Source organism: Diadema antillarum, unplaced genomic scaffold (genome assembly GCF_040938485.1).
Source record: "Diadema antillarum isolate AM-2024a unplaced genomic scaffold, OU_Dant_1.0 seq00001060_RagTag, whole genome shotgun sequence".
In the NCBI taxonomy this organism is placed as follows: Eukaryota; Metazoa; Echinodermata; class Echinoidea; order Diadematoida; family Diadematidae; genus Diadema; species Diadema antillarum.
In genome coordinates this window covers 4,174-30,218 of record NW_027271887.1, presented here as the reverse complement: position 1 = coordinate 30,218, position 26,045 = coordinate 4,174, and the positions used below count along the sequence as shown (strand labels likewise).

Genomic DNA, 26,045 nt, shown 5'->3' with positions numbered 1-26,045 from the left:
TAAATCTTTTTAAGATAATAAAAATATCACTACTTTTGGAAATGAATGTTTCTAGGTGTAATGAGTTTGTACCTAGCTCACTTTTGAATCGTCATGTAGGTAGCCAATGATTTTGTGTCCATTTTTATCGCGCGTCTTCGTATCATGCTTGTTATCTCTACTATATCTTTGGTCACTACACTCGCGCGCTGTGACTGTTGCACGACCTGACGCGTCACGTCCACGTGCTTGAATTGCCGGCGGAAGCTACTTTCGTTTCAACCAGCGGCTGGATGAGCTGTGGAAAGCTAGTTGTTGATCATCATCGCGATCGATCGCAATCTTGTCGTAGTAGGCCCTGCTTCTCCAGCCAGGTGTTCTGACTTGAGAGCCGACTTGATATCACTCAAAATGTGGCGTTACATCCCCGGCGCCTCGAAACCTGCAGAGCCGAGTTCGAAGGTAGAAAAACATGCCAGGGATCAGGAATACGACTCTACAAAGCGAGTTAGGGCATACAGAAAAGAATGGGAAAAGGACTTTGACTGGCTTGCCTTTGATGACATAGAACACGTAATGTACTGCAAAGTATGTCGTGAGGAAAAGCAGACTGGAGCGACGGGAGGGATGCGTCAGAATCCTTTCTACGAAGGCACTGACAACTTCAAGCTAGACTCAGTGAAAAGTCACGCTCGCAGCGAAAATCACCACTGCGCGATCAGTCAAAAGAATGCAAAAGAGTTTGCACCCGGAAAGAGCCCAGCGGAAATGATGGTGACCACATTGAATCCGTTATCTCTTGCACGACTTCAGCTGCTTTTTCGCAACGCCCATGCAGTCGCTGTCCATTGTAGACCTTTCAGTGACTTCTCATGGATGGCCGAACTCGATGCTGCTAAAGGGCTTGATGTAGGTCATATGTACACATCTGACAAATCAGCATGACAGTTCATCCACTACATTGCTGAGGTAAGTGCAAGAATTTATTAAGTTATTGGAGTAAATGGCCTAATATAGCAATCCCCTTCCCCCTCTCCCAGGTTAGCTTTAATTAGTGAGAAGGGGTGGACATGACAAATGGGTGATTATTCAACGAGACAGGTTGAGGTGCCGAGGTTCCGTAGGGTTACGATGTTTCTGGTTACTTATCAAAAATAAAGGTAGAGCCTAAAGGCAAAGCCCAAAGGGGGGGGGGGGGGGCACCTCTTCTACAAAATACCAGCATAGAAGTGCGAGAAAGTAGACATTGAGTAGTTCTATTCTGTGTATTTTCCATCATTGTAAAATAATCAGTAAGCCTACACTCTTAAGATATCTGATGTAGATTTAAACTTAGTATAGACTCTCTTATTTCACTGGAAATCTTGTAAAAACTTTTTTATAGCCAAAAAAAAAAATCAAAATCAAAATGCATTTCAAAACATCAATGATATACTTTTTAGTACCAATTAATAGTTAACAATTCAGTCATAATTTCATAATTTTTGCATTATTACTAGGTTGAACGTCTCAAGCTGAAGGAGGATCTTGAGAGGGCGAAATACATCTCGCTCATATCTGATGGCACGACTGATGCATCCATTACAGAAGCAGAGATTTTGTATGTCAGATATGCAATCGATGGAACAACGAAAACCCACTTCGTTGGAGTGTCCAGTGTTGCTAAAGCGGATGCGGAATCCATCACTAGAACAATCACAGACGGGCTTGACAAAAATCTTCAAATCAACAGTGAAGTCCTCAAAAAGAAACTGATTGGATTCGGTTCCGATGGAGCATCAGTAATGATGGGGAAAAACAGTGGAGTGGCAACCTTGCTGAAGACGAGACATAGTCCAGTTTTGCAGGCTGTCCACTGCACAGCGTACAGACTAGAACTCGCGTTTAAAGATGCTCTGAAGAATGTGGCCTTGTATTCCACCCTGTCCACCCTGGTATTGGGGCTGTACCTCTTCTATCACAATAGCCCCAAAAATCGCAGTGGACTGAAACTGGCAGCAGATGCAGTGAACCAGCAGGTGGCCATTCCTACCAGGACAGGGGGGACTAGATGGCTTCCTCACCTGCAGAGAGCATTGCAGCAGATCATGCTTGGATATAAGGCTTCGCTGACCCACCTTGAACAGGTATAATCAATATCATAATCATAAATTTGTATAAATTTTGTGTGTTTGTAATTATCACTATGTTCACATATGTATTGTTGTGCATTATTGGAAGTAAATCGAAGAATCATTTGTCCCGGGTTAAATAGGGTGTATTTCAAATTTTATTGGGTAAACCAAGATGAACAAACTGTTTCATTACAAAAAGTGTGGTGACATCCTCCATAGGAAACAAGCGTTTTTAAATGCACCGCGCATAGCGCATCATCAGGTAAAGGACATACTGTATGGACTCTCGACGTTACGAACTCATACCTCCAAGAATATGTCTTGTGCACCTGGTTTTTATGAAAATCTGGATTTCAAGCTTGCTCTACATACCTCATTTCTAGAGTTTTGTGAAAATTTTGCATCAGTAGCCCTGTAGTAGAAGTACCTTTTGAGTTGAAAATTAGGTGTCAATCCTGGGTCAACGTGTGATCGTGATGTAGCGCGTATGCAAATTCGTGACATGACAATTTGTATTTAGGTGCGCGCGTCTTTGTATTACTAGTACTATTCAGATTTCATTAATACATTAGCTCAAAGTAGCATTTGGGGCGTGTGATTGCCTCATGAATTGATGTATTATTCTTTAATGCTCAACGCACTGTGAACACCAGGTAGAATGGAAATGACAGATCTACGTCATAGCTCATTGTTTGTCACCGTTCGCGTGTAGACTTTTTGTCATCATATGTAGCAGTCAGTACTAGTAATCTGGTTTAATTGATCACTCATGTAGTGTCTTCGACAATGATCCAACTGTGTGTTTGTTTGTTTTTATATCTATAAAAACTCTTTACAGGTTGAAGTCGAACCAGGCCAGAGGGAAAGCAAAGCAATTTCTCAAGCAACTTCGGCGGCACGATCTTATGAAGTTTGCGCACTTTATGTTGGATGTTGTTGTCGTGCTTTCCAGGGTCTCCTTGGAAGCGCACCGTTCCAACAACACTGTAGCTGAGGTTGCGGCTTCCATCCAGGCAGCTACAGCAACGCTGCTTAAGTACAAGAACAGATAATTTTTCTTTCTTTTTCCCTTCTTTCAATAAAATGAACCTGAGTGACATACCAAAAAAAAAAAAGTGCTTTGCTGATGTATGAGGATATGCAAAATTGATCTATGACTTTTTGATATTACTGTATTCAGAATATTTTTCCATCTATTTTTGAGTGATCTGCTAAGCCTTACCCCTTAAAATATCAAAAGTCAAGCTTTGATTGTAATCATAATGTGTGACATCATAAGTCAATCATCAGTATCACAAGAAGCTGTAATATTAAGAAGACAGAAATATGTGCTACCCTATTCAATCACTGGCTATCAAACTGAGTGACCACAACAGATCTGCTACTGAACTAGTATTACATAATTGTCTTGTGTACCTTTGGTCTTTAAATATGAAAGTTTTTCAATTTCTTCTAAAGTCACTCCATCACAATGTCGAATGCAGCTAATGTGACTCTTAGATATGAAATTTAATCTTTTACCTGGTTTTACCTTAATTTAACATTTATACGGAGAAATGTTATTTTTTGTTAAAATTGTGAACCATTAATCATCCTTTAAAATTTTGTTCGTTCAATTGAAACAGGAAGATGACGCCAAATCTCCAGACTTTCGGTGAGGATGGGGTTTTCCAGGGAGAGACCCTTACTGGACCTGGAGATATCAACTCTGCTATGATCGCAGTCCTGTCTGGACTTGAGAAAAGTCTGGATGGTAGGTTCGCCGACATGAAAACTACAGTACTCTCCGCCCTGAAGATCTCAAGCTTCAAGTTCTGGCCAAGCAAAGAGGATCCAGATTCAGAAGGTAAAATCAGGGCCCCATTTTATCAATAAAATATTAGCAATTATAGATTTCCTGTATACACAGCTGCCTTAGACAGCTTATGAAAGAAATTATAATCAATTATAACCAGACTCTTCACAAAACGGGACCTAGCAGGCCAGGTACAGTCTAATTTTTATGTTGATAATCAATCAAAATAGAAACTAAATGTTCAGTTTCTGATTCTGGATCCTGTTTTTGCTAGGCCAGAACTTGCATGCACATGATGTTGTTGTTTTTTTTTCTCTCTCTCTAAAATTTACACACTTTCACTTTGTTCATTTGACAGACAAAATCTGAATTTGCAATGAATGAAATTTAAAGCCTAAGTGACACCCTTTCTCTCTGTAGTTTATCATTTGGGAGGAATTCAAAAAAGTGTAGTAATATAATTTCACTTTTTTTTGTAAGTAAACTTTCATCTTACAACATTTTTTGTTGTAAAATTTATTTTGATCACTGCACTAGACTTTGGAAGTGAGGAAGTGAGGACCCTCACCGAACACTTTGCCCCAGTCCTCACAGAAGCTGGCGTGGCTACAACGGAGGCGGAGGTGGAGTGGGAGTTACTCAAGGAGAGAATCTATGGAAAGTAAGTAAGCTGTGTATCATGATCAAATTTCTCGTGACGTGGGGGTCCGTGGATATGCAAAGCCTAAGGCTCAGTAATAAATTCCTATGAGTTTTTCTTTGAAACATCATTTCATCAGCTCTAAATATTAATCCTAAGTTTGCAGCCTGATCTACATGTCTTACACTTTACGTACTTGAAAATAAATTCAGTAAAAATTACTAGTAAATAGAATGTACATTGACTTTCCAAATTTAGTTCAGATCGTGATTGTTGTTTTTATTATTTTCTGTTGTGATGTAGATACAAGACAGTGACAAACGCCTCCTGGAGTGACATCATCACTCTCCACAAAGATGACTTCCCCCACATCTGTTCCCTTGTTGACTTGATGCTCACCATACCTGCAAGCTCAGCTGATGCAGAGCGTGGCTTCAGCCAGCTGAAACTTGTGAAAACCGCTCATCGTACCAGGCTCAATGATGATGCTGTGGGCGACCAGATGATGGTGGTTCTGCACGCCCCCAGCATCGGAGAGTTCGACCCTAACCCAGCCATTCAATTGTGGAACACCGCAGGACCCAGGAGGCGGCGTTTCCAAGTTGACAGCAGTGACACTGACAGCGACCGAGAATGATTAATGCTTACGCAATTACCTAGTACTACCTTGCTTACCAAGAATCCAAGACAAGTTAATGTAACATTGTGGTGTTTTGCTAAAACAAAGAGAAAGAAAGATTTCTGAGAATCAAAATTATAACAAAAAGTAAAGAAATGTTTTTTGGAAAATGAGTGACCAGTCACCCTGCGTCATTCAGGAAGTCCAATCCTTCCAGTCACATTCTCCACAGTTACTTGCCAAATTTGGGCATAATGTCCACTCTCTGCCCTCCTTGGGTCAAGCTATGACCTCATAGCCAGTGATAGCCTTCCACTCAAACAAAGTGGTAGTAAAAGTGAAGTAGAACTGTGCATCGGTGGATTGGAATTTAAAGTTAAAATATATCTTTGGGAAGGGTCCTAAATCCAATAATAGAGAAGCTTTCCTCTCCTCACTTCATATTGGAATCTTTGACGAGGAAACATCAAGATATTGTGAGCAGAATTTGAGAGTGAGCTATCTTTGTCTCCAGCAGGGGTATATCTTCTTTGTCAAACTTAAAGTATGAATTCTAGCTCGAGTCTAGTATGTTGTCTAGATACAAGTAGTGTTCGATGAGCTGCTACTTGCGCTTTAGATCAGTGATAACATTGTAGCTATTTCAAATTGAATTGAAATAGGGGTCCTTTGTTATCATTATGTTGGACAGAGTGATGCAAATGTGCATTATGGGCACATCATGAGTTTTCATTGTCGTTCATATATAGGCCTATCTGACTTCTGAATCGTGTGGCTCAAACCTGCCCCAGACTCGCAGACTGGTTGATTTTTGGATGACATTGTTTATCGGTATGTGAGTGGAAGTCGAGTCGAGTTGACAAATATTTATAAGAACTTGTTAGAAAAAAAGCTGGTTAAAAGATAGACTTGACAACTTGGAGATAATGTTCATTGCTACTTTCACAACATCTTGATCGGTGACTGTATGATGCATGATTATATTGTGGCCATATCTTCCTTACTGAAGATGATTTTTATGAGTGTTTAGCAGTTTAAGTATATAGAGAACTTTATGGATGCCCAGTATTGAATGCAGTACTGTTTGGTTCTTTGTCCTGAGAGTGAGCAAATTGATTCTTGCCATATAATGTTGAGTTTTGTATTCATGATTGAGAGAATATTGAAATCTGCTGCCGGCTGGATTGAGTTACAATCATCTTTATATGTGGTATCTGTCAATTACATCTGCTAATTAGTCTGCTCAGATTCATTATTATGATTTGTGTGACTACTTGTAATGTTCAAGTTAGTGAGACATTAATGAACAAGTTCAAGAACATTGTTCAAGTAGAAGATTCATTCGAGCAAGAAACGCTCTCTGACTGTGACCTCAAGATTCTCTTGTTTACATCCTTCAGGGATTGGGTTGAATGGCACCCTGGTTCGGTTTTGATGATCCTGCTGCAAATTAAAAAGAGCTGGTCTTCATAACCAACATTGCGAGTCCCGACTCTATTTGTTGTCGTTACACTAAGAACCTGTTTGTGTCTATGAGTATCACAAATACAGATATAGCATGACTAAAGGTGATGATGATGAATACGGATGATGCAGCTGATCATGATAAACCCATGTGATAATTTCGTTTCATTTTATTGTTTCTGTATGGTATAATTGTATATATCAACTATGTTCACTTTCAGAAATAAACACATGGTTCATAATAATTCATGGTTGATTTTGCATAGTAATGAGATAAGAAAATCATTGTGACAAAGAACGGGGACATAATGATAAAAAGTCCATGTACTAACAGGGGGATCCCCAGTAAGCTGAGCTGGGGCCTCATGCACAAAGAAATAAACAGTTTCAACCAATTATCGACAATTATTGATAAGAATACCATGGCAAAATCAAAATGAAAAAGTATTACAAACAAAACAGCAAGTAAAATATGACTAAGTAGACTTTTACTCAATGTGAAATCCCATGACATTTGCTGATACATCTATTAGACATTCATGGGGGGGGGGGGGGAGACCATTGTTATTCAATAACTTATAAATACTCAGGCACTCCCCAAATTAACACGTCTTCATGGAATTAAAAAAACTTGACGGACTAGTTAAAACTTTCTGTTGGCCAGCCAAAAATTTTGCGGACTAGCCAAAATTGAGTCTAACTGGTCCGCCTGGCTAGTTTAAAAAAAAGTTAAGCGCGACCCCTGTACTTCCGAAAGTGAAATGAATCATCTGACAATTATTTTATCATCGTACGGAGCCGAATGTTACTGTTTATCATATTTGAACGTCGAAGCTGACATCAGACGTTTATTTTACCATCAAACGTAGCTGAATGTTACTGTTATTCATTTCGAAATGTAATAGGAAATATCCAATATTTTTTTTAGCATCATATGGGGCAGAATGTTACTGCTATTCACTTCCAAACATGCCAAACATAAAAGCAATCATTCGAGATGTATTTTAGCATCTTCCGGAGCTGAATGTTATTGCCATTTACTTTTGAACGTAAAAGCGAACATCCAGCATTTATTTTATCATCGTAAGGAGTTGAATGTTATTGTTACTCATTTCCGAACGTCAGAGCAAACATCAAACATTAATTTTACCATTGAACGCAGCCGAATGTTACTGTTATTCATTTCGAAATTTAAAAGCAAACATCAGACAGTTATTTTAACATCGTACGGAGCAGAATAGTACTGCAACTTCCAACATAAAAGCGATCATCTGACATTTATCTTAGCATCCACCGGAGCCGAATGTTATTGCTATTTCCTTTCGAAAGTATAAGGAAACATTCGACACTTATCTAACAATCGTAAGGAGTTGAACATTGTTTTTCATTTCCGAACATCAAAGCAAATATTCAACATTTATTTCAGCGTCTTCCGGAGCCGAATGTTATCCTTATTCATTTCCGAACGCAAAATCAAATATCTGACATTAGTTTTAGCACCATACGGAGCTGAGTCTTATCGTTTTTCATTTCCAAAAGTATGAGCAAACATTCGACATTTATCTTAGTATCTTACGGAGACGATTGTTACTGCTGTTCATTTTCAAAAGTAAAGGCAAACATCCGACTTTTTTTGGTGGCGCGATAGGGACACCAATATCTTCATTTCTGAATTTTTTATTTCAATTCCGATTTTCATTCAATTCATTCATATAAAAGTCGATTCAGTTCCAATTGACAAGCATGTTACTGTAAACAATCGATAGGCACTATAACAGATACCATGTTGAACATCGATAAACGTCCGATAAGTCGAAGAAAATTCGACGTACGTACGTGTACCTCGAATTTCGCGTACATCGAACCACTTTCTTCAGTTCCGACGAATTCGAGGTATCCGAAGTTGACTGTATTACATCATGACTTTTTGCTGTGTAATGACCTTGAACTCAAATTTATAAAATGTCAACAAAAATTTGAAGTTTAAGCTTTTAAATGATACATGACTCATTGCAGTAGCATGACTAGAAATGTCACTGTGGCGACTGGTATGCCTCTGCCATAATGCATGATTCTCCTAATACGTCTATAGTACATGTGGACAATGTGTGATTACATTTTCACAAAACTGGCAAAATATTAAAATTACATGTTTGTCACAAATGTGTGGAATGTTCATCTTCCTTGACCTAGGTTTAATTGGATGAATAGAAGGGCATGCATTTGGGGATTTTTGGACTTTAACTTGACTTTGACCCTTTTGTAAGTGTATGCATTGAGTAATTTTCAAGGTATGGCGAAAATTAAGTGCAATTTCTGTATTGAAAAGTAAATTGTACCATTTCATCTGGCCTTTGACCCTAAAATTCAGAAGAGAATCACTGTCACGCAGAACAGGCATAAATATGTACTAAGTTTCAAGATAAGGCTAAAAAAAAAAATGGTTTGTTTGCCCTTCTCGACCGACCAAAAATAACGGAAATTTCGGGTTGGTATTTTTTTTTTGCTCTTTCAAGTTTTTTTTTTTTCCAAAAATTTCATCTTCTGAAAATTTGTGAAAGGTTTTCAACCCAAAATTATCCATCTTAAGCTAAAGAAAGAATTGGAAAAAAAGCCTAAAAATGTTTTTTTTTCATCTCATCGACCCATCGCAATCGTGGTCGGGCCGCGTGGGCCCGCAAGGCTATGTTTCATAGCATGCATTGCATGCTAGTGTACCTTTTGAGTCACGTGTGTGAACGTGCACAAAATCAAATCAATGTAATGCACATGATGGGTAGTGCGCTAGCTGGCTACCGCTGCGGCGCAGCGCAGAGCCACTGCAAAGATGGCTACTTTTGCAGCAAAACTGTTTGGAGTTCAGTTGCCAGCATCTCACAGGAAGGTACTTTTTTGGAGCTGTTTGCAAAATTTAATAAAGATTTAAATGTTAAGTGTTTGTTAGCGAGTGTTTCTGCCTCGCCTACCGAGCCCTGGCAAGACGTAGATTTGAATGAATCCCATTTTAAACTTGTGCCACATCCTGTACAAAGTTGAACTAGAACTCGGAAGTTTTGTCAGCAAAGAATCAAGCCACAAATTATGCATTGGAGGTCCTAATGCAGTCCACAAAAAGGCGGACACTACCCCAAAGAAAAAATGCAGACTCGGCATTAATCGACAGAGATGTACTGTACAATCGGGTCATAGACTTGATGGAAAAGAAAGGTCTGGACTTTCTTCAGTGCAACGCGGAAACAGATGGGGCCTACATGGTGCAGGTATGTAAAAAAAAAACGACCTTTGGACCTTCTTGGGTTTTGACAATTAAGGGCAAACAATTTGGGGTTTTTTTGGCCGAACTTGAACCACTTCCTAGATATGGAGGAAAAAGTAAGTTCAGCACTTTCACTTGATCTTTGACCTTTAACCTTCAGCAAAAGAAAAAAAGCTTCCCAGAGAATCTCTATTTCGTTACACATGTATGCATATATACCAAGTTAACAAAAAAATAATCCTGCTGGCATTGCATGAAAATGAGGGAAATAGTAAAATTGAAGTATAACCCTTGACCTTTGACCCCTGACCTTTGACCCAATAAACCCTACGATCCCTAGATAATCACGGCCAGTCAGTACATGCATACATTCTATGTTCCATGAAGATACCTTGAACAAAGTCAGATGCAGAGAAAAAAGTGAAATGTTAACATTTTTACTTGACCTTTTTACCTTTGACCTCATGACCTTAACCTTTCACCAGAGAATCTTACTTGGGTGATAGAGGTATACACTAAGTTTCAAGAAAATATCTTAAAGTATTGCATAGACAAGGGGGAAATAGTGAAATTTTAAGCATTTGACCTTGAGCATGTGCACCCAAAAGTTAAGAGGCACAACTTCACCTCCTAATACACATACATGCCAAGTTTCATTAAGATAACTCAAATGTTTTTTTAGTTATGCTGTCCACAAAATTCATTACGCTGTCCACAAAATTCATTACAGAAAGACGGAAGGACAGATGGACAGAAGGGCGGACAACCCGAAAACATAATGCCTCTGGCACTACTTCATGGCCGAGGCAGAATAAGTGTTTAAGCTAGAGGGTTTCAAATCTAAATGTCCTGTGGTCATGTCCATATAATAGTGGCTACATGGATGGTAAAGGGTTAACCCTATATCTGTCAAGGGCCTATCTCATTGGCCCTTCAGACGTAGTGGGCATGCTTCGGCCAAGCTACTCGGCCCTGCTTTTGATCGACAGGTTCGGCTCGTGCGCATAAACATGGCTAGTTGTAAACCGACCAGTGATTGGCTGATATACGTTTGAATTAGACATAATATAAATACCCTCTGACGTCTTGACAAATGGAAAAACATATTTCTTTTGTCTCTTTTAAGTGCAATTGCATTTGAGATTGTGAGATGCGTGCCTGGCCAGCTGGCCGATCAAGTGAGGCGTGTGAAACTGCAATGTGTGAATGTGTATGTGTAGTACTATGCCCATGTGTGATTCTACTGCATGTGTGGTGATAGTAATCAGCTGATATCATGAATAAGAATGGATACCCGTCGACGTCGTTTGATCGACAACAACGACCAGGATTGTTTGAACAATTTCAATTGCCGACACAGCCGACACTCACCCAGCACCAGCAGTACGCAACGGGCAGTCTGCCCAGCCAGGGCCGGCGTAGCAAGGCTTGACTCCAATTCTCATCTCCTCACCGCCAAGAATCCAGGGCCAAGGCAAGTGCCAGCCAGAAATTCCGATCCAGTAAAATACATAGAACTATTGTTCTATAATGATATGCTGGTGCACATCGTGAGAGAATCCAAGAGATATGCAGAGTAGTTTATGACGGATCAGACAGTAGCAGAGTGGATCCGTGATCATCCTCACTCTCCGTTCAGGAAATGGCCTGAAGGGGGTATCAATGTGACCCAACTAAGAAAATACCTTGGATTGTGAATCAATACGGGCCTCGTGAGGAAGAAGAGGCTAGACAATTACTGGTACAGGAAACCAAGTCAAGCAACACCATACTTCGTAAGCGTGATGCCATGCTGGCTGTTTGTCCTGATTTCACGCATGCTGCATGTCAGTGACAAAACAAAGGAGAAGGACAGGAACGAAGAGGGGTATGACCCCTGGCAAAAGGTGAGGCCTATGCTGGACAGACTCTATCAGGCCTTCAAGAAGCATTACCTGCCCTTTGAGCACGTCAGTGTGGATGAAAGTATGATTGGCATGAAAAATTGCGTAGTGTACATACAGTACATGCCCAACAAACGACACGCAAGGTTCAGCATAGTATTATAGAGGCTTGCTATTGATTAGGTTTATATTTGTTTCGTATTTTAGATGAGTGCTCGTGTAACGAAACAGATGAAGGTTGTAGAGAGAGCGGAGCTCAGGAAGAAGTAGGGGGGTGCCCAGTTTTGTCGAATGGCGGTGATAGGGAGAGGGTGTGACAACATTTTTGATGTTGTATATTGCAACGTTAAATACGACAAGACAGTGAGCAAGATGATGCTACTGACGGAGGGGACGTTGGTGACTGCGACCAATGTACAGGAGGGGCTGGGCTACTACAGGCTCACTGAGAAGACGAGCTTGGTGGGTAGCTTAGACTTAGTCTTAGTTAGGTGATACGCCATCAGCGTATCACCTCTCGTGATTGTCAAAATCTTTATTTATTCATTTATTTATTTATGTATTTATTTTATGTATCTTATGTATTTATGTATTTCTGTATTAGTAGTATACAAGTGGTATACAAGTTAATACTAATATTAGAGTAATCTTTCATGTAAATAGGTCACTGCACGCACAAGAAATTATGACATCAAAGCTAAAGGCGCGTGCGTGATTACAACTTCATGCGTTGCCAACGTTGAAAAGGAGTGAACACAGTTACAAACATTACCATTCAGCAGCTATCCCTAGCTTATCTTTAGCTGAGTCGGATCTTGGTTAGTCTTCGAGATGCATTTCCTGTATTTTAAAAAGCGGAATGCTTTTATAGTTTTCTCCCTGGAAAAAAAAAAGATCTTGACAGAACCTCTGTTCTAATACCTATTTGAATTGTCACAGTTTGATAAAGTACGTGCAAAATGTTGGAGTCTCAGAACGAGTCAGACCGTTTGTCCAGGAATCTAACTAGTTTCTACTTCAGTGGACCACTACACTGAGATATATTTTCGTTTCCACTCTGTCTTACAGCAGATGACAACGTTTGGATTTTTAATTTGTCTTTAATTGTGATATGCACTTTATGTAAATATGGTTTGTTGTCATTATCTTCATCATTACTACTCCAGAACCAGAAATACTGTATAACTACAATAACTATGTTTGGGCAGTTCATTATTCAGGACAGGGAAATCATACACATCTTGATGAACACGCAACACGGCTCCGCATACTGGAGGAGAGTAATCTACTGATGTGATATCAGTTACACTATGTTCATTCCCATGAGGATTGATGACAGACAATTGCATTTCTTAATTGACACTGGAGCAACAATTTCATTAATTTCTCATGATGTAGACAGCACAATGCATCAAGCAAATATGTGTCATTCTGCAGTACAGCTTTCTCACGCAAATGGATCTGCAAGTACAGTGTATGGAGAGATTGAAGTAGAGATGAAGATTGGAAGTAGAGTACATGAAGTTGAGTTAGTGATAGCAGATATTGAACAAGATAGAATTTTGGGGATGGATTTTCTCCAATGCACCAATGCGAGAAGAAACTGTGAAGAGGAGTTTACTAGTTGTGATAGACAATGAGGTCATTTCCTGTGCCAGTATGAGTGATGAACGAAGCCGTGTTCAGAGAGTTAAAGTTTGTGCTGATGAACCGATTGATGATGTACCCAAACACCTGAGAGACTTGTATATCGAGGCAACAGCCAACATTGACGAGCGACAGCATGCCAAAATAGCCGAGATGTTAGCTGAGTATGGAGATGTATTTGCAAGAGGAGACAATGACATAGGTCGAACTATGATGATGAATCACTCCATTCACACGACATGTAATGCACCATTACGACAAGGGCCGAGACGTCCGCCTATGGGTCTGAAAGATGAAATCGACAAACAGGTGAAAGAGATGCTGGAACGAGGCATAATCAAGCCATCATGCAGCCCGTGGTCTTCCCCTGTTGTACTCGTAGATAAGAAAGATAGTACCAAGAGGTTTTGTGTAGATTATCGCTTACTCAACAAACACTGTGAAAGACTCGTTTCCCCTTCCGAGAATAGATGAGTCGATTGATGCTCTTGATGGTGCAAAGTATTTCTGCACACTAGACTTAGCCTCTGGTTACTGGCAGGTTCCCCTTGACGATGATGCAAAGCTGAAGTTGGCTTTTGTTGCGCCTGGAGGTCTGTACCAATTTGAAGTGATGCCTTTTGGGTTATCAAATGCACTATCTACTTTTGAGAGATTAATGGAAACTGTGCTGGCAGGACTTCATTGGAAGAAACTACTAATCTACTTGGATGATACTATCGTATTCAGCTCATCAGTAGAGGAGATGATCGACAGACTCAAACTTGTTCTAGATCGGCTGAGAAGTGCTAATTTGAAGTTGAAATGAAAGAAATGTCACCTGTTTAAGAGAGACGTCCTCTACCTCAGTCACATTGTGTCTGATAACGGAGTAAGCACAAATCCTGAGAAGATAGAATCCATCAAACTGTGGCCTACACCTGCCAACACAACTGATGTCAGAAGTTTTCTTGGCCTGGCATCATATTGTGAAGGAAACCCCCTCGATCTTCTTTGACTAAATTCATTTTTTTTAATCCCCCCCCCCCCCCGATTCATTTCCAAATTCTAAAGCATTAAGAGATATGTGTGCGTTCTGAGTCAGTGTACACACACACACGGTACGACGAAAGGTCAAGGTGACCTTGTTTCCCCCACAACATTACTATGTAGTGTACGGTGTATACAAAGCCATGTATTGTATACGTACGGTGTGCGAAGACGGTACTTCACCCCATAAAAGTTACCTGATTTTTTCTTAATTTCGAGTGACTACTGCAGTCCGTTTTTGAACTGATAGATTATACAGAGGCCCGTTGTTTAAAGATGAGAAAAGAGTACAGTCTTCCATGAGAAGACGAGAATTCATGTGATGTTCATGTGACAGCCATACAGATTATTCCACATGTGGGACTGGTATTTACGCAGTATAACGATCAAGAGCTATGTTAAATGTGAAATCTATAATCATGTGTGTTATAACAAAGTGAATGGGTTGTAGTTGTTTCTCACAACAATCATGATTATTAAGTAAGATATTTTCAGGATAAATACTAGTTTTTGTTATTTCAACACCAGATTCCCCATGACAAATTTGAATCTCCCGCAATACAAGTACGATGCGTGCGCAATTTATTCCCCATAAATATTAATTAGTTCGCGGGTGTTGTATTATATAACATTGAACCAATGGTAATTTCAGATCGGCCCAAGGGTATATAAAGGGGTCGTCTGAATGAGAAAATTTGTCTTGTCGAGAGATAAGGCGTACAGCTAGAGCAGAAGAAAGAAGAAGAAAACAGATAGCCTCTAAACAGTTTGAATTGTTTCCCATTTCCCTTACAGTTAGTGAACCCCCATTCAACGTGAGTAGAAAAGGTCCTCATATATTTTGCTGTTAGGATTATAGATCTTATTCATTGTCAGTGCATATAATTATACAGATAAGAGATAAGATAGCATGTATTTGATTTTTGCAGTCGGAATTATGACGAGAAACTCTGCTAAATCTTTCATGGATTATTTTGATTGAGTGATGAAGAGATAGAATTTGTGGAATATTTTGTTGTCTATTTCTGTGTATTTTGCAGAGAAGTTGATAGATGACAGTACATAAAAAATATAGAAAGTTAACAGAAATGATTAAGTCATTAAGAAGTTTTATATTTTAGTACATTCATAAATTTATTGGGAATTCTCTCTTCTTTTCTTTTGTAGGGCTTTACACCCAAACATTTCATAGATCGTAAAATCAAATAGCCATGACGGTCACTTACGTGCTGCGTTCAGCAGTGACGTAGTTGGTACGTTAGGTCAAGCGTACATCCCGTTGCATTATGCAACAAACAAATCAAACATGTTATTGTTAATGTTGTCGAATTTTAGAGTATACACCACCGTTGCTTTATCTAACAACCAGAAATGTTAATGAGAATTTAGCGTACATCGTTGCTTATGCAACAAACCAGAAATATGTTATAATGTGATAGAATTTTGGTAACTTCCATTATATAGATGCAGCAACCAGATATGTCAATGCTATGTGATAGAATTCTAGAGAGGATATTCTGTTGGTATAAATTGCAGAAATTCCAGTCATGAGTGATTATTAGTACATCAGTGATGGACACATAGACGATAATGTCTTATAGGAATATGTGAGGTTGTCCGTTGCTATGTGATTGAGTTAGTTGGAGTTAGTTGTTAGTTGTTCTTGTTTTCAAATAGTTGGTGTTCAGTTATTGAATTTCTTTTGTATAGAAGTAGAAACAATGATAAGAAAATGCCCGTAGAGCTTAATAGTAAGTTATGTTATGTCTGATGAAGGTCAGTTATTGAGTATCGTACGTCAGGAGTCGTGATATAAAATGGCATAATAATGGTTAGGGTTAGGGGTAACAGCTAGGAATAAGACATATTGCCGTTATGAAATTGTTGTTGCTTACTTGACAAGCTCAGACAGTGAGGGCCGAGGCCACAAGTTAGTATACGAACTGTGATTGCCTAGAAGGAAGCTTTTATGTTGTTAGCCTGAATAATTGTCTGTATAGGGGACGAGTTCCTGAGGCTGTATAGATAATTTTGGAGTAGGAGTACCGGTTATTAGCTAGGCTCACACCGACATAGTGAGTGGGGTCAGAAGCTAGGAGTGGTTATTTGGTTTTATTGCTCGGAGAAGAGGGGGAACGTGGAACCGGTATTTGTTACAGCAGGTCTATAAGGCAGAACGTGATGTGTGTAGGTTCTAATTTTTATTAGATTGGATACTTTATTGGCTGGGGACGTGATGGTTTATGTAACATGGGTTACAGAGGATAACGCATAAAGTCAAGCTAGTTACGCCAGATAAGAACCAATGATCCTGGAATCATTGTGGAGCGCAGTTTGTCGGTTTAAGAGCATGAACAATTACATCCACCCAATACAACTCTACGGAGTCTAAATGTAGTTTTACTGATAGGGAAATATCTAGTTATCATTTCAGGTATGGGGATAAAATGACTAAAAGTATCTAGGAGTGCATGGAAGATGTACCGGTAATTTATAACGGATAGAGTTATAGAAATTATAAGGCATACTTATCCTGTAGTTATTAAAAATGTGTACACTGACACGACTCTTTCTCAACATGGCTCTATCTTGAAATGTACATTGTGTAAAGTAAATTATTGATGATTGTTTATTGATGGAGGATGTTCAGATTGCCTCCGGAATTAAAGTTCCGTTGAACTTTACCCAAATTCTCAGACAATGATTTATTTCCCTTGTCCGATACACACGTGAATGTGAAGCTGTCGAGGTTGTGTTGTGATGTGAAGTGCTTGTAAAGTTAAGTCTAGTTATGATATCTGTGTGTCTACAGTAATAAGGAGTTGTTGCCAGAATGAATGGTGATGTAGAATGGTGCAGTTTAGTATGGTACAGGAAATTAGTTATTGGTTATAAACATGCAAAGAAACCAAACCACCCTTGTATACTTCGAGAAAACGAACAGCCATCGATTGAACAACTCGTGCTACATCTACATAACAATTCAACATCTACAGTTGATAGTTACCTAATTATGTAGAAACGCTACTAGGAGACCTAGGAAGAGGTATGGATGTACAGTGATAACAGAGTGAGGTCGCGTTTGTCATGTGTGCATTGAAATGTGGACTCCACGTTAGTACCCTGTTCTAGATCTTGAGACTGCATCAAGGATAACTTGTACCACGTGAGTGCAGTGTATGATGCAGACTCTATGTGCAGTGCAGTGTCAGTGAGTGATTGACGATAGCTACAAGAACACCAGTATCAGTACATAAATTCCCTAATTTGTAAGAGTATGAATTGAATTCATGGCTTATCATAGTCTAGAAATGACCATTCACAAATAGGCATACAAATATCACAGTCTACTTACCATACTGAGGAAATAACACGATGCTTTGATGTTCACAGTCAGTGGTGATCCACACTCCACAGTTCTCTTCATACGCGTAGCTAGCTCACATGTGATGTACGAATCAGTAGTTCGCGCCGTTTAATATCACGTGACAGAGGTGATTGTAGCAGGTACTCAAAACATTCGGTTCCAGCGAACATGCTCAGTGACAATGACATTACCATCCACACGATCAGATAACGGTCAGACTCTCTTTAGTGTAACAGTGTTGTGATAACATTGATAACTGGAGTAGTATAACACTCCTGAATGAGGTTTGTTAATTCCTTTTAAAGATTAACTGGTGGCAGCAATTTAGTATGATGACAGGTCTCCGACTCCCCATGTCACATTTTTATTAGTGGCAGCCAGAAGGATTAATTTCTTTCTCCCCCCCCCCCCCCCCCTCGCGTGACAATATTATCGCAGGTACATCAAGGACTTTGCTGAAATTGCAAGACCACTTTATGTCCTCACTCAGAAGGAGAAGAAATTTGACTGGAGCCCAGCATTTGAGACAGCATTCCAGACTTTGAAGGAGAAGTTAACAACCTCCCTAATTCTAGCCTACCCAAGAGAAGGAGTACCATTTCTTATGGACACTGATGCCAGCAAGTACGCTATCGGGGCTGTCTTATCACAAGCACAAGATGGGCATGAGAGGGTCATAGCTTGTGCAAGTCGAACTTTAAAGATAATATAAAGTTTGGTACCTCAAAGGTTTCCCTGAGTTTCCTTGTCTTACTGTAAAAGTGGAAATTTTCGCGGTGTTGAAATTTTCGCACATTTCGCGCAACCAGAAACTAGCGCGAAAATAAAAGCACGCGAATATTTTTGCATGTCATACGTTCCAGTGGTTGATGTCTTGATTCCGCAGAATTAAAAACATGCGAAAATCTTCTCACCCGGCCAAGCGCGAAAAATTAGTCGCGCGAAAATATCCACTTTTACAGTAGTTTGTGTTTCAGGTTAAAGTACCTTTCATATAACTAACACTGTGAGACTTACAATGTACTCGCCCCAAAGTGCTCTCATGTCTTAGTAATCATGCAATAATGGTTTCATAAAATATGTGTATATTGATTGTCGCGGTACCACGTCGAGTCAAACTAACGGCTTGTTTGAATTTTTCAGAGCCCCTCTGCTCTGGTACGAAACCATTATTGCATGATTTCTAAGACATGAGAGCACTTTGGGGCGAGTAATTCTCACAGTGTTAGTTATAAATGAAAGGTACTTTAAACTGAAACACAAACTAAGACAAGGAAACTCAGGGAAACTTTTGAGGTACCAAAACTTTATATTATATCTTTAAATCGAGCTGAACAAAACTACTGCGTGACGCGACGAGAACTGCTAGCAATCGTTCACTTTCTAAAGCACTTCCGACATTATCTCTATGGTCAAGAAGTCCAAGTTCGAACAGATCATGGCGCACTGACATGGTTACTCAATTTCAAGAATCCTGAAGATACAAGTTATTCATGAACGATGGCTGAGGATACAGCTTTTGATGTAGATACTGAGTTGACAGAGAGAGAGTTGCTGCAATTACTTTGCTTCCCTCTTTGACGTTTGAGAGAATAAGACAAGCACAACAGCAAGATGCTGACATCAAACATGTGTTGAGATGTAAAGAACAAATGATGTGAAACCAGAATGGCAGTATATAAGCTGTTAGGAGTGAAGAAAACCCAAACTTGTCCTTACCATCCTGAGGGAGACGGCTTCGTTGAACGATTCAACTGCACTTTGATGAGTACACTAGCTGCATCACTTGACCCTGATCGTCATCAGTGTTGAGGAGCTGCCTGTATACTACACAGGTATTGTAATTATAAGACCAGCAGGAGGAAAAAGAGAGCAAGGGAAGTGAAGACAAAGTACCAACAGTTGAGGTAGAAGACGGAGGTGAGTGGGAGGAGATCTTCAGTGACAGCACTAGCAGCGATGGAAGTGACGGGGAGGGCGACAACTCTCAGGGCAGCAACCCCAGTGATGACGAGGGCAGCGGCAATAATGATGACGACTCTGACAGCCACTCCAATGATGACAAGGGCAGCGACTCCAATGGTGAAGAGGGCAGCAACTCAAGTGATGACGAGAGTAACACCTCCAAGGGTGATGACTCCATGGATAAGCGCATCACTCATGAGGACTGCAATGATAGTTTGAGCACCCCGACAAAGTCCAGTCCACAGACATCCAGGAAGTACACGATCGATCTTCGCAACGAGAGCTATGATGAACTAACAATACTCCTGAAGAAGCCATGTAAGGGAATCTGGGTAATCACTCGCATCGAAATCAGGAGCAAGGTATATGTTAAAGCACATGGAGAGACCCGGCTCCTGGGGGAAACCGTGGACATTGTTCACCCAGAACCAGACCTGTGTGAAATGAAAGAAGAATAGAGTGTGACATGAACTGTGTAGATAAAGGACTTGGGTTACTCACTCAGCTGGTTGGAGAACCAGAGCGATGAGGAGACAGTTGGGTGAGTCAGGAAATTACTTTCTTGACAGAATGCAGAATATCAAAGCATGTTATTGTGAAATTTTGTACAGTATTGATCGCATTTAGAAATTAATAATTCAAAGGAAGCAATGTTGATTGTTGATGCATTGAATATCTCACTGAGAAGAAAGGATAAGTTTCATATTGTTTTAGTGAAATTGTATGTACAAAGAAATCAATACTGTTAGCGTATTGTCGTGCTGTTTCTTTGCCCTGTTTCTGGTTTCTTTAAATCTCACAGGGGTCTCTTTTAGAGGTTGTCTCTTATGAGGACACAGTCTTATAAAGGATGCAGTCTTTTGGTGGATGTCATCTTTTAGTGGATGAGGTGTCTTTTAGTGGATGCGGTCTTTATCTTAGAAGTCTTTGTGTTACAAGTTTTCATCCAAATTTTGTTGTTATAAGATTGTAAATAAATTCAGATTATTCAGATATATCCTACATGAGAGTGAAAGTGTAGTGGTTTTACCGTCCCACATGAAAGCCGGACTACGACACTATTTAAAGAACATGTGTAATAAACAATGAAAAGTGATGATATAAGACTAGCAGGATGCACACGTAAATAATAATGTGTAGACGTTAGCCAGGTTACAATAGACAATTGCACAGTGTATGTCATAGTGACCATATCATAGAACGCCAACAGACGTATTCAGAATTAATGACATAGATTTTGGCTTTTGTAGATCATTTTGGTATACAAGATTAATCATAGCTCAGTCACAAAACATAGAATCGTACATGTTGGACTGAGCTAAGATCGAGTGTATTCACGTACGAGAAAAGACATTAGAAAATGTGTAATTTCACTGCTTACCTTTAATATTGAAGAGAAATAAGTTGGTGAATAGCCAGAATTTGCTTTGCAAGTGTAATGTCCAAAGATGATAGCGTAATTTTTGTTGTATCCAGGTTAACTCCCTGGCAAACAATGGTCGCTGCAGTGCAATTCCCAATCAAATTTACTGCTGTGCGGTACAAAAAAACTTTTAGCCAATCAGCGTTCAGAGTCATACTGTCTGCACTTTAGGACTCAGGGTCAAGGGGTATAAAAGAGGCCCGGGAAGCTTGAATTTTAACCCTGGCTGACAATTTTGATGATGATCTTTGACTCTGTACATCTTTGATGTCTTGATGTTACATTTGTGATCTGACTCTTACACAGTCTGAGGCAAAGTTAGAGCAATCAGAGATGGCGATGATGCAAAGCAGGTTCTGGGACCCTGGGATAGGGGGTCATGAAGGGTGATTTAGAAATATTTGACATTGTCAGCACTAACTACAAGGGCTTAGCTGCAATCTGGCGATTGATGTCCTAGTATGATGTGGTCATGGCAAGCTGGTGTTCTTTCCTCCCCCCCCCCTTTTCCCTCCTTGTGTTTGTGTCCTTTCACTCATTACTATTTGTTGTAAATTTAACAAGGAAAAGTAGAAATTACGCGGTGCGTAATATATGTCCCCGCCGGAAGTAGCATTTAGTAGCAAAATGTACAATATAGGTAAAAAATCAAGGTCAAAGGTCAAAGAAGTCAAAGGTCAAAATTCTGTGTACAAGTTTTGAAGCCCTCACCTAGTGCCATCACATAAAGGAAACAGAATCGAAATCGGGTTAGAAATGGCGAAGGAGTAGCATTTTGTAGCAAAATGTACAATATAGGTCAAAAATCAAGGTCAAAGGTCAAAGAAGTCAAAGGTCAAAATTCTGTGTAGAAGTTTTGAAGCCCTCACCTAGTGCCATCACATAAAGCAAACGGAATCGAAATCGGGTTAGAAATGGCGAAGGAGTAGCATTTTGTAGCAAAATGTACAATATAGGTCAAAAAATCAAGGTCAAAGGTCAAAGAAGTCAAAGGTCAAAATTCTGTGTAGAAGTTTTGAAGCCCTCACCTAGTGCCATCACATAAAGCAAACGGAATCGAAATCGGGTTAGAAATGGCGAAGGAGTAGCATTTTGTAGCAAAATGTACAATCTGTAGGTCAAAGGTTAAGGTCAAAGGTCACGACTGAAATTCTGTGTAGAAGTTTCAAAGCTCCCATGTAGTGCTATCATATAAAGCAAACAGAATCAAAATTGGCTCATAAATGACAGAGAAGTAGCAAATTGAAGATTTTGATCACACACGGACGGACGCACGGACGGACGCACGGACGGACGCACGGACGGACGGACGGACACACGGACACACACACGTACGGAGCCCGTTTCATAGTCCCCTGCTCGAACTCGTTCGGCGGGGACAACAAGTGTCAAAATCGAGTGTGCCTAGGGCAGGCCTGACTAGTGCACAGTAAAGGTCGAGGTGCTGATTTAGTGTCAGAAGATGGTTATTTGAAAGCGGTGTTTGCGTCCCACCAGTGATAGGTAGGAGTGTGACCCACTTGATGTTTATGCTATCACCCAGTACCGGGCAGTGAGATACCTAGGTTGCAGGGTCTGACACTGACAGAGTGAGTGCAGGACTTGCAAGGAACTATTGACAGGGCCTAGAAATGTATCTGTGGAGTGTGTGCTGGTTAAAATCCCAGCGGGGTGAGATCCAGATGTTGTCATGAGACTAGCAGAAAAATGGTGTTATTTATTCGTGTTATATGCGTATTTTATTGAGCCGTGCTTTATAAAGGAGAAAACCAGGGAAGACTGCTTGCAGTCTGTAGATTTGGAGACAAACGCCAGGAACTGAGCTGAAGTAACATCTACAATGGAGGACCGGTTATTCAATTTAAGTAGGACACCATAATCAAAAGTTGATAAATATAAGTTCACACTGAGTGTAGCATAATACATAGAAAGGTGGTCTAGTAAATTAGTATGTAAGTAAAGAACTGCACTCATACTTCTCCAAAAGGTAAGAAATGTAAGAACTGGGGTACAGAGTATAAAATATCGGCAGTAAATTTCCTAAAATGGGTTCAAATACTGTGTAAGTGTTTGAACTGTACAATACTGTAAAGTGTACAGAGTATACATAGTATGTAACCACACCATTGCGAGAATGTACATAGAAGTTATGGAATTAAAATGTTCAGATTTGTTGTGAATTCGATTCCTGCTCGTACAGACTAAGTCACGAGGACAGTCAAGCGTTGTGTGACAAATGACTGACAGTCTGCTTAGTGATCTGTGGTTGCAGTTGTGATGTGTGAATTAGTCTAAGAGTAGCAGTAACCACAATCTTAGAAAGTACAAGACCATCATACTGCAACCGCATCCATATACTGGGGACAAACGAACCAGACATCGACGCTCGAGCCAGTTTAAGTGATCAGTTTGATAAGAACTTTGTTACTGAGAGAGAAGGGATTACTACATTGTAGTACAGTTGAACCTCTCGTATCCGGACAAGTCGGGACCGGGGCTCATCCGGATAAGGGATTTGGTCGGATACGGGAGACTCAATGCTTTATGCATGTACATATACATACACATGTACTGATGTAGCCCATTGTAGTACCACATGTAGCTATGTGTATACTGCAACCTTTTCATTGTTACACTCAGTAACAGACCCCAAAACAGAGGTTCGTGTTTGCAAGAATGAAATCATTTTCTTTTATAAATTCTGGGGATGATTTACCTAAATAATTATTAAGAAATGTATCAAGTATATGTAATTAATGTGTGTTTGTGTAGGAGTTCTCAAGGAGTTGGGAATCCCCCTTTCCTCCCGTAATTATTAAAAAAAGATTTAAAAAATCACGGTGAGATTGCGTCCGGATAATAGAGAGATCCGGATAAAGGGAGGCCGGATGATAGAGGTTCAACTGTAGTTAGGATACACAGTAGGAATGCCAAAGTGTGTGTGCCGCAATTTACAAGTGAAATGTAGTATGACAGTTCGGATGCTGAACTTATGCTCGAGAGTGGTTGAGAATACTTAGCATGCCAGTCTGACCGTGTGTGTGCTGGAAACACGTGTAGAGAACTTGTCGCTGTATGGAGTGTTGTGGTGCAATGATCGAAACGTGCACAGCTGACTCGCAGTATTTGAATATCCACACTAGCTATTCTGATAGTCACGATTATGTACAGAGACACTAAATATCGAATTATTAAATCACCTATAGTATGCTGAAGGCTTGAATGACGAGATTGATAGGAAACTTGGCATAGAAGTCTTGTTGATACAGGAGATTTTGGTGCAAAATCACGAGACTCACTGCATTCAAGTGCTAGTAGAAATGGCTTAGTAGGACTGTTTGGCGGTCAAGTCACTTATCTCATTTGCATACGTATGCACTTTCAACCAATAGCAAATACAGTGTGACAGTGGCATTCAGGGTTGATTAGGCACTTATAAAAGGAGCTTTCCAATTGGCCAGTGTTTGTTATGAATAGATTCTAGTTATTCTCTCTCTCTCTCTCTCTCTCTCTCTCTCTCTCTCTGTAGTTCTGCTGACAAATAAGGAAGTTACTGGTATGTTTTTAACAAGGCGTGGTTTACCTCAACAAACCTGGTGGCAGCATTACCTTCAAATGAGTGATATTTGATGAGATTTGATTGACTGAGCTACCGTTTATAATACAGAGATCTAGCCTTGTTACTGTTTGGTGGCAGAGAGGAAAAAATCTTGGAAGATCGCCACCCCACATTGGTATATGGTTATGATTACATATACTGTTACACTATTAACATGATGCAGACTGAATTTTTACTCTGCCAGGTGTGTGGAGTTGGTGGGGTAACGATGAAATTCAACGTCAACAAGGGAGTGTGATGAGAGGACCCAGAAGATGTAGGATAAAAATTGTAGGCAAACCTTTGAATAAAAGAACAAAAGAAAGGCAACAGAGCCAAAAGATGGAAGAAAGGAATAAAGATGAGAAAGACAAAATAGAGAAGATTGGAAACAGGAAGAGAGAATTCTGGAGAAAAAAAAACTCAAGTTGGCTCGTATCCAAAATCAAAGTAGACTTTCTGAGAGTACAGATAGTACTGATCACGAAAACAGCCATCACTGGGCTCTGTCCCTTATGCTTCCTCCTTTATGGTGGAAGGGAAGGATAACGTGGATGAATATTTGAAGAAATATGCCGAAAATCAGTCTTGGCCTAAGACTAATTGGGCAAACAGTCCAGTGAGAAGAGAATAGGAAGATGGATTTGTAAGCATAAACAGTGTCCTTGACACACACAGAGCATAGCTTTGGTGATGAGAACTGCTGAATTATCATGAGTTGCTCTGTTGCCATCGGAAAAGGCAGCTTCATCACACAGATTCTACTTGACTGAGACAAGATATAAAAAAAGTGCCATAAATTGAAGAGAAAAACATTACTCCCAATCTAAATCTTTTTTTCTTGTGAGAGTGTGCCGGTACTTCACAATGCAAAGGCAAGCATTTAGTATGTTACTGCCCTCTAGTGGTGAATGGACACACAGTTTCATGTCATAGATTTCATATAGCAAGACTGATAGCTGAAAAAAGGAGCTCACACTAGCTATCTAGATAATAAAGTTCAGACATAATACACTCAGGAGGACTTTGAATAGAAGTAAAAGCATGATTTGTAGACCAGCTTTTGCAATAATGACAGAATATGACAATATGTCCTCTTTGGATGACCAGTACATAGTACTTAGAGAGAGTCATGTCACTGGGAACAACACAGCCTATCAAGTGACTAAAGATGGCATATTTCACTGGAAAAAGGTATGGTAACAGGAACAACTTGCAAAGAGGATATGTGATGTTGGTTAACTTCAATTGCTACCAGGGACAGTT

At 39.9% G+C, this 26,045-nt stretch overlaps 1 protein-coding gene across 1 annotated transcript; it reads left to right on the top strand.

Moving 5' to 3' along the window:
- The first annotated feature begins 390 nt into the window (after positions 1–390).
- On the top strand, positions 391–5,170 carry LOC139743223 (zinc finger protein 862-like). The gene is made up of 6 exons (XM_071653718.1): positions 391–888; positions 1,479–2,105; positions 2,932–3,065; positions 3,719–3,939; positions 4,426–4,549; positions 4,832–5,170. Exons 1-6 carry the CDS (start codon positions 391–393, stop codon positions 5,163–5,165), a joined length of 1,938 nt encoding a protein of 645 aa, XP_071509819.1. The 3' UTR covers positions 5,166–5,170.
- Positions 5,171–26,045: the final 20,875 nt, after the last annotated feature.

Coding starts and splice junctions, on each gene's coding strand:
- LOC139743223 (XM_071653718.1), top strand. CDS start 391: ATGTGGCGTTACATCCCCGGCGCCTCGAAACCTGCAGAGCCGAGTTCG. Junction 3,940..4,425: donor AGAGGATCCAGATTCAGAAG/GTAAAATCAGGG, acceptor TCACTGCACTAG/ACTTTGGAAGTGAGGAAGTG. Junction 4,550..4,831: donor AAGGAGAGAATCTATGGAAA/GTAAGTAAGCTG, acceptor GTTGTGATGTAG/ATACAAGACAGTGACAAACG.